Source organism: Colletotrichum tamarilloi (genome assembly GCF_030869305.1).
Source record: "Colletotrichum tamarilloi strain Tom-12 chromosome Unknown Scaffold_314.1, whole genome shotgun sequence".
NCBI lineage: Eukaryota > Fungi > Ascomycota > Sordariomycetes > Glomerellales > Glomerellaceae > Colletotrichum > Colletotrichum tamarilloi.
In genome coordinates, this window is record NW_026849697.1 from 1 (window position 1) to 9,023 (window position 9,023).

At 53.8% G+C, this 9,023-nt stretch overlaps 4 protein-coding genes across 4 annotated transcripts; all 4 read right to left on the bottom strand.

The window, feature by feature from the left end:
• Positions 1-25: 25 nt before the first annotated feature.
• On the bottom strand, positions 26-808 carry CTAM01_17035 (uncharacterized protein; the record flags this gene model as incomplete). Its single annotated transcript, XM_060533027.1, has 1 exon — positions 26-808. One exon carries the CDS (start codon positions 806-808, stop codon positions 26-28), a length of 783 nt encoding a protein of 260 aa, XP_060372392.1.
• A 1,664-nt stretch (positions 809-2,472) lies between these two features.
• On the bottom strand, positions 2,473-3,156 carry CTAM01_17036 (uncharacterized protein; the record flags this gene model as incomplete). The annotated part of the gene is made up of 1 exon (XM_060533028.1): positions 2,473-3,156. One exon carries the CDS (start codon positions 3,154-3,156, stop codon positions 2,473-2,475), a length of 684 nt encoding a protein of 227 aa, XP_060372393.1.
• Positions 3,157-4,446: 1,290 nt separating this feature from the next.
• CTAM01_17037 (uncharacterized protein) lies at positions 4,447-4,938 on the bottom strand (the record flags this gene model as incomplete). The annotated part of the gene is made up of 1 exon (XM_060533029.1): positions 4,447-4,938. The coding sequence occupies one exon, from the start codon at positions 4,936-4,938 to the stop codon at positions 4,447-4,449; it is 492 nt and encodes a 163-aa protein (XP_060372394.1).
• Positions 4,939-5,582: 644 nt separating this feature from the next.
• CTAM01_17038 (interferon-induced GTP-binding protein Mx) lies at positions 5,583-8,085 on the bottom strand (the record flags this gene model as incomplete). Its single annotated transcript, XM_060533030.1, has 2 exons — positions 5,583-6,198; positions 6,269-8,085. Coding segments are annotated over 2 exons (2,433 nt in total), but the record flags the coding sequence as incomplete, so codon positions are not given.
• Between the last annotated feature and the right edge of the window lie 938 nt (positions 8,086-9,023).

Below are 9,023 nucleotides of genomic sequence, written 5' to 3' on the forward strand. Positions count from 1 at the left end.
CAACTTCCCATCAGGTTCAAAAGCGTTACCTCCTCTTCCTGAACAGATGTTCCCACGGCTCGTGATCAGCCTCGAGCTTTGCGGCTTGTAAATAGACCTCCCGTGATTCTCGCATCCACTTAGCAGCACTCATCCAACTCTCATTCTCTTGCACATACCTCGGCAGCTCATGTGCTGGTACGTCGCCAAAGTCCATCTGTCTGTGGTGCGACCATGGTTCTGTAGGCTTGCTACGCACCAGCAGGATCCGGTCCCGGCCTTCTGCAAGCGCTCCCATCGGCGCGTCCTCCGCCTCACGCCGCTCGGTGGCAATTCTCTGCATTCTCATTCGATGGGCTGCCTTGCCGAAGTTCGCTTTCCGTCCGCCGCGAGCTTTGATTTCTTCCATTTTCTGTTCGAACCACTTGTCGGAGCGATTGTGGGACCAATGGATACGCGGGTCCATTCTCATGTAAGAAGGTCTGTAGGTTTTCGCCGCGGCTCCCGCGGCGCCAACAGAGGCTGGACCGGTGTCAGAAAAGATGCCGTGGGGTGGCGGGAGGGCGTCAGGTTGGCCGTAGATCATAGCATCGAATCTGCGCTCGTCAAATGCACGACATAGCTCAATCCGGCGATCTTCGCAGGTCGGCTTCTCGAAGGTGGTGAGTCTCCTCAGACATGCGCATTTGGAAGTGGCGATAACATCTTGGCTGTGAGGACTGTGGAATCGCGGTGCCTCTGAACCCGTGCGACAACTGTTTCCGATGCATGGGGGATTATTAGCTGCGTCGGCAAGACTGGGCTTATTCGGTGAAGAGCCCTTTCCCATTTTGCTCACGGATGATTGTTGGATTATCAGTCCGCCTAACCAACCAAGATCAAATGTTGAGGCGTAGCACAATTTCGACCTGCTGAGCTCCCTTTAGGCCCGTCATTTACAACGGGAGTTCACGTCGTGGCGGGCGCAGATTTGACAATCGCCGAGGGCAGCAACTCTGAGAAAAGAGGACCATGTACCAAAAGTAAGCCAGATTGGATCGCTTTACTTTTTTCTCCAAGGACCTATGTGTGGGTAGAAACTGTCTCTAGCCGACGTGTAATTATGTAATCGGAGTTACAAGTGGGACAGCCGGATGGCAAACCTCGCCGTGCCCCGCCAAATCCTCTAGAGTCAGTCCCGGTTTTCCTGCTTCAAACGGACTATCGAACAAGATTCCTGAGTCTTACGATATGGGCCATCGAAGTCCATAGTGTACCTCAATACGTATTCTAAGAATTTTCAAACCTCAGTACAAACCATGTCCTCCGCCCCCAGCTCCGGGACTCTGTCGAGAAGCATCAGCGCTTCTTCGCGAACACTCTCCGGTTCGACAAAGGGGAGAAGGAAAACATGAACCCCGGCTCCCATTGTCCACCCCGTGGGAATAGGTAAACCCATCTTACCAGATGTCCGACTGCCGGTCGACCGCCTTCACACAAAGGCAGGGACAAAGAAAAGAAGATGAACAAAAGGAACCCTCCATTCGTGTTTCCAACACCGGCCTTCTGCCTTAAATACTCTCCAAGTCCCTCGCTGCCTGCCCGATCATGGTGGGTACCCCCACCCGTTGTTCCCCTGCCCGCCCGCTTCTAGCCCAATCAGGTTAGATCGGATAACTCACTCCAGTCGCTCCTCTCCTTCTCGTGATCACTAACGGAAAAGTGCACAGACTTTTCTTAACCAATGGAAGTTTGGGCCATCGACCCAAAACTGTCCTTAACAACAGGACGAGTAAAATTGCTGCGCAATTGTTACGTGGGCCATTGGGCCATCGTCTATCAACAACAAATTATAGACCGGGCTCCGCCCGGGTTGATCGACGACAGGCGGCCTTCGGCGACGAGGAGCAAAGCAGAGCGTAGGTGCGCAGCACCACAGCGAAGCGCACAGCGAAGGTGATGCAATCACCAAAGCGAAAGAGAAGCGAAGCAGAACGCAGGTGGTTTACCACCGCAGTGTAGCGCAAGCGGAGCGCAAAGGTCTATCAGACCGCATCATCACGAAGGTGCGAAGCACCGGAGGGATAGAGCCAACGAAGTGGAACGGGAGTGTAGGCGAAGCGTAAGCTGAGACGCAACGAGAGTGCAGCGTAGTGGAGCGATTAAAAGAAAGTGTTAAAGAACACTTGATTGACAATAAGTTTACAGTATCACATTGAACACCTCCGCTTCGCTCCGGAGTCATGGGCTTCGCCCATACCCAACTTTTCAGATCTTGGAAGATTAGGATCAGTCAATTGACACTAAGTAAACAACAGTAGAAGCATTCAATAACAGTCTAACTATCTTTAAGAAGTTTAAGTATGGTTTGTGCTTCAGCATACAAAAGATCAAAGAGAAATAAGCATATTCATTCAGTTAAAATAGATCAGTCTATCAAAGTAAGGCTAGTTTCGCACACGCCGCTCCGCTCGTCCTCCCCCTCTCGGGCCACACTGTCCCAGTTTCTATACACTACTCTTCCCGTCTCTCCCAAGACTTGCACATCCCCTTCGCCACCCTCCGGTGCTTCTCCAGGCCTTCCGGCCGACGGTACACCCGCTTGCACTGCAAACACTGGTGCCTCTTGCTCCCGCCTCCGTGCTCCTGGAGCTGGTGTGTCTTCAACCCACCGGGTGTAGCATACCGCTTACCACAACCTGGGTAAGGACAGCTAGGCGAACGCACTACCCTGGGCGCGGCCTCCGACCTCATGCCCCTGGCATACTTACTCCGTGCCTCCTCCGGTAGACAAAGCCTGCCTCGGGTGTGCTCCGCCCACTCCCTCTCGTCCGAGAACACTTGGTTGCAGCCGACGACGGTGCAAGAAAGGAAGACCGTTGGGCTCACCTTAGGCCTTGCTGAAAGAGACTGCTCTTCAGCAGAAATAAAAGACCTCGCTAAAGCGCTCCCCGACCGCGACAACAGCAACAACCCTCTCGGGCTTGTTCTCTGCCACTCCACCGTGGCTTTGGACACAGCATCACTGCTGGGTTCCGAGAGTCCCTCACTCTCGTGTTCCTCCAACTGTCCCGTCCGACAGTCGCTCCGTCCCGTCGCCTCTGGTCCCGCTTCCAGCCGGGTGTGGGTTGCGCCCTGCGCCGTCTCCTCCTCCTCCTCGTCGTTCAAAACGTTCACACCTAACAAAAAGAAGCGCATCTTCTCTGCTGCGTGTTCTTCCAAGAACAAAAGAACAAAAACAATAACCAGTCTCCCGCTGGTTGAAGTGTCCCACTGGATATCACTCGATCCTCGAGCCGAGACGCTTGTCTCCAGGCCGGCTCTCACAAGCCTGTGTGGGTCCCTGCCCGAAAGAGTTTGTCTTCGTCCCCACGAAGAACAACAAAAAGAAAGAAAAGACAAGCAAAGGTTGCCCATCATTTGCAGCGCCCGCGTGGGAACGTCTTCCCTTTAAATAAACCACGTTTGTCTCGCTCTGGCTCACTCAATCTCCGTCACCGTCATTCATTGGTCCCCCGGATCCCACTCCAAAGTATCCACTCTTTGGATGGACAGCTAACCCCAATGGGTTAGTCTGGCAGCTATCAGTCCTCCGTCCTTATCGCCATTATCGATAAAGAAATGCTGACTCATTTTCTTTTAAGCGTGGGTCATTGCTGGGCCGTCCGGCCTGGCAAGTGCCTTAACAAGAAGACACCAAAGTTAGCTGCGCCTTTGGTAGATGGGCCGTTGGGCCATTGTCTATCAACAACAAACCATGAGGCCCGCTGGCGCGCAGGGTTGACAGGCGAAGGACAGCCCTTGGCGACGAGGAGAAAAGGCCTGTCAGGCCGCACAGTAGCCAAGCGGAAGCAGAACGCAGGTGTGCAACACCGCAGAGAAGCGCGAGCGAAGCGCCAAGCGCAGCGAAGGTGATTCATCACCGCAGTGCAGCGGGTTAGTGAGGGGGTTCGGGTTATGGCGAAACGCGGAGTAAAGGCGTGCAACGCCGTAACGGAAGTGAAGTCATCACGGAGGTGGCCACGCCACCAGAGTGCAAAGAGGAGCGAAGGTGTGAAACATCGCAGTGGAACGAGAACGCAGTCGATGCGTCAGCAGAGATGCAGTGGAAGTGTAACGCAGTGTAGCAACTTAAAAGAGAGGTTATCACGACAAGCATTGCCAATTAACATCACGATAGAACAAGACTTTGATCAAGTTCTTCTCAAACAGCATTAACACCTCCGCCTTCGGCTCTGGTGTCACGGGGTTTCAGCCCGTACCCCTAAATTCCACACCTTGGAAGATTGGGATCAGTCCATTGTCACTCTCGTGAGTATCAGCCTAACTACTCGTTTAAGCCTAAGCTTCTCGAGGTTGAGGCTATTCCCGGCTCACTTCGTTCCGCCCCGTTCAACTCTCCCGAGTTCACCCTTAATTGTCAGTCAATTAAGAGAATTTCAGCAACACACAGTCAGTTCATTCCATTCAACATCTCCCTCCCGTCGCTCAGCTACAATCAGTCATCTCGCCTTCCCGGCTCGACAGCGGGGATTCCTTCTCCGAGTCCGGCACCACAAACGGGTCCTCTCTCATGCCCCCGGGCAGAGTGCTACGCCCAATGCTTCCAGCAACCCCCTCCGGTTGGCGCGGGAGTATGCCGCTCAGGGCGGTCAACACCAGTGTCATCAGCGAATACGAACTCCGTCTCGGTTGCTCCCCGGTAACAATAGACCCTCCGTGGACCAAGCACAGGGATAGTTCCTCGTCCAGGAAACTCAACAAGCTGTCCACCAGCTCAATGTCGCCAGCTGTCCAGGACCACCACGTCCTGCTCCTCCAGTACCACGCACACCGACTCTGCAGTGTGGCAAGCTCATCGCGACCCAATCGCTGTAGCCTCACGAGCGCATCCGCGCCTGCAAGCAGGCCGTACCGCAGAACCCTCTGCTGATTGTGCCACGAGCCAAGCTCCCGCTTGAAGTAGTCCTCCGTCTCCATCGGTTGGAGTTGATGATCGTCCGCCCGCGTCCGACTGTTCCACCACAGGTAATGCTGCCGGCATTGCTGATTGACAACCCAAGTCAATCCAGTTCGTCGTGTTTGGCCCGCCAAAACAAAAAGAACAAAGAGACAAAAGAATGCTATCTTTTGCACTCCTGTGAGTGGGTGCACAGCTCCCTTTAAATACTCGACTCCATCTGACTCACTCTCAGTTCAGACATGGTGGGTCGGATCCCACTTGCTCCACTCCCCAGCGTGTCCGCACGTGCCTAACCACTTCGAGTTAGTCTCACTCGTTCCCTGTCGTCCCTCCTTCCCACTTTTAACAGCAAAGAGTTTCCACTCTTCGGAAGACGTGGTGCTAATCCCGGTTGAGGTCATGGTATGGCCGCGATGGACCCGAATCAAACCTCACGAAGAGTCAGAATATGTGAACGTCGAGGAAGAAACAAGATTCTTGCAATATCTCTACTCCAAGCATGACGTGGGTTCCCTCTCAAACAAGCCTTGTTCGGCAGAATAGTATTGCCGATTGGAACCAAAATTGCCCACGCATTTCACTGCATTCTCGTCAGATTCCATCGCAAGTCGCTACTCACAGCTTAGCTGCTAAGTGTGACAATTCTGCTCATCCGGCCCGTTCAGTGTCCGTTCGCATTGGCCACCGATTGCGTACCGATCAATTCCCGAAAAATTCGGCGGCCCTCTTCCAGCTTCTGCACACGATTCGACAAAAAGATTCGCTGACGCCTACTTTCCGGCCGCTCCGAAGCAATAGCTTCAACCTTGTCGTCTGCCATGCTGATAATGACTAGCGGTGAGAACAACCTGTCGAGCCCCCGAATCATATGCCGCTCGATCACTTGCGTCGTCACATTGGCGACAAAGGTCTTGTATTGCACCTTGTAGATGGCCCGCAAACAGTCTAGGGCCTCGTCACTGCTGAACTTATTCATGTCGATGGAGTTAACATTGCTGCTCAAACAGGCCGATATGACGCTGTTCATCTCCATGCCTGGATCGAACTTGTCGTAGTGGTGTCCACGACTGCAGTTCACGGGTGGCGCTTGTGTGAAGGTGCCTGGGAGTAAAGATTCCAAGTGTATCTTCAGCCGCTCTCGGCGCCGCTGCTCGATGGTGTCTGTGTAGTAGTGGTTGTAGTTGATGGGAAATTCTTTGATGTCATTCATGAGCTTGCCTAGTTCGTCATACGCTGCCTGCTTCCGCTCGTTCAGCGTGTCCTGGACCATGAATGTCCTGAACGATTGGCATTAGCACTATGCTAGGTTGTGCTGGACTTCTCAGCGTGGCATGCAAAGTAACTCACCAAATGCGACCCTTCATCTCCTTAGGAACTTTCTGTTCCAGGAGATTGGCGAGGAAATCCTTACACAGCTGGCCTACTTGCTCGATGTGATTTCTAGCCAGATTTTCCCACGGCTGGCACTGCTCCCAAAACAGCTCACCGATCAGACGCGGGTTGAAGTTCCCAATCAGCTCGGTACCCCTCGAACGGAGAAGCATCTTATGAACCCATGCGCCGGACTTTTTTCTGGAGAGCGGCTTCGGCGACGGCTCGATAGACGTTTGATTCTGGTCGAGGTCCTCTGATGCAACCAGCCCTTTCGCTGCCGTGGACAGAAAATGGTACTTATGGCCCTTTTGCCGTAGGGTTTCGGCAAACACCTCATTACTGTACTGCACAGCAGCTCTGAGTCGAGCGATAGTGCTCTTGTTCTGCAGGGAGAACGACTCCTCGGCGCCCATCTTGAAATAACTATGCTCGTAATTACCGTTGAGACTCGCTTTGCAAATTTCCTGACATTCCATGGTGAGTTTGGTCAGATAAACACGGCAAGCTGTGGGATCCGACCGGACATCGCCCAACAAACTCAAGTCGTGCCTGTCTACCTGGAGAACCCGCTCGAGATCCCCGCTGAGCTGCGGAAGTTCGGTTTTGACGTGCTCGAACAAAAGTTGGCTCAATCTTCTCCGCAGAGTCTCGATGCCGACAATGTCTCGTGGCAGATTGCGGAAATTTGACGTGCGGAAGAACTGCGCCTCAGTTGCGTTGCGTTCCCAGAATGAAAATTCGTTCTCGGAGAAACGGCGGTTCCTAATCACATGCCACCCAAGCTTAAAAAACACATTCTCGTTGCGAGCGAGCTCGAGGAACTGGGATTCGGAGCCAGACCCCTCCGGAAGTTGGTCGGGCTTTGTGATGATACCGAGGGTACGCTCGCCTCGCGGGTCGAATCTGCGGACACGTTGAAGGATCGGCTGGTTGGCCGCGTCGTTGGTTGCCGACACGACGGCCAGGCAGATGGTACGAGGCCGCTTAATGTAGCGGTCCGTGATGTCGGCAACCAAAGCCACGTCATTCTCGGAGACGCCTTTCGTGGCGGACTGAATCAGGCCCGGTATATCGATCAGGGTAAGCTGCGGGCGGTCAGGTCCGTTGATCTCGATGCTGAGCGTGTCCTTGGAGAAGGCGCTATCAGGTGCCTGGCCCAGCTGTGAGCTAGTACAGCCCCCATTGCCAATGCCCATGACTTTCTTCGCAGCGCCTATAACGAAGGGCAATTCCTTGAAATCGGTGATGGATTCCGAGAACTCTCTGATTCGTTTTTGATCTTCCTGGCCCCGTTCATTGCCCGGGATCACCCTGACGGTGAGACTCTCGGAAAGCTCTCGTCGGAGGCTGATTTCCGTGGCAAATTGCGTGCAGAGATTGTCGTTTCTCGGGAAAGGTATCTCCGTTAAAGCTTCCAACACGGAACTTTTGCCGGCCGACTGATCCCCGCAGACGACGATATCGGGCAGGGAGAGAATTCCGTCGAGACCACACTTTCGTAGCTGCGTGATGGTGTCAAGTACTCTTCGCTGATCTTCGGTCTGTAATCCCTCGAGGGTTGTGCTGAGTGTTCCAAAAGTTCTTCCATTGTCGCAAAGAGAAGGGTCGGGCAATGGCATCTCTTCGCTCACTTCCTCCATATTATTCAAGCAATACGTGGTATGTTGCAATGTGCAAGCGACGGAGGCATGGCCGATAGGTAAAATGTCTAAAGGGTATGGCGGAACAGTCTTGTCAGTGAGGAACACCTTCGCGGTTAGATGATTAGACCTGCAGAATGCCTCCTGGCTTCCTTTAAACCAATACGACCCCTCCACATGCACTTCTTCGTTTGCCCGTGCACCAACTCAAAGCGTGCACCATCACCTAGACTGCCTGAGCCGAGGAATAATTGAGATGGCACGGCAGCTGACGCTCTAGGCCTCAACCTACTACCCCAGCCCACCCGCGGTTGTCTCGTTTTCTCAATGCCAGGTTCATCACAATTTTGAAAGTGACCAACCGCCGTCCATAAAAAGACACAGGTCATGGCGGCTCCTCAACAAAAACGCATCTAAACGGCTTTCCCCAACCAGTCACCCTCTAGATGCTGTGTTCCCCACTTCAATTGAACGTTTGACGTCAGACCCCGAGCTTTGCACGGGGATTCGTCGTCGAGAAGCACGCGCCGTTGACACATCAAGCTTATCGCTATCTGACCAGCAGCGCTCTTGGCGCATCAACACTAGAGGCCATGAATGAAACTGCTGCGAGGCTCCGATGTCCCCTCCAATCTGTCGCTGGGCAGGACTGGACCTGATGTGAGGTTTCAGTCTAGTACAATGTTCACCCTGCCCTTGACGTGGCATCCATCACAGCATCGCGAGGTAAATCCTGGCGTGGTACACTGCAATGCTACCGTCCTGTCGAGTTTCTATGGGCCCTGGCGGCGGAGTCAACCGGTTTAGAGCAAGCCCTGGCCTGCGTGTTGGTATGAGGGGTTCGGAGTCGCGGTATGCAGCGAGCCGGGCTATCTGCTGCGCTTGTGCCGGAGGCCGTTGCAACCCACTCATGCTGGCGATCGAAAGATAAGCGAAAGCAGTGCCGCATTCATGTTCATAACCGATAACGTACGCTGACTTGACTAATCCACGGCCCAACGGTGCCACATTTCGTGTGATCGAGTGTCGTAGAAAAGGCCAAGCGCTAGCGCCTTGGCCTTGGCGATGACCACTTCCCCGCCGTTCCA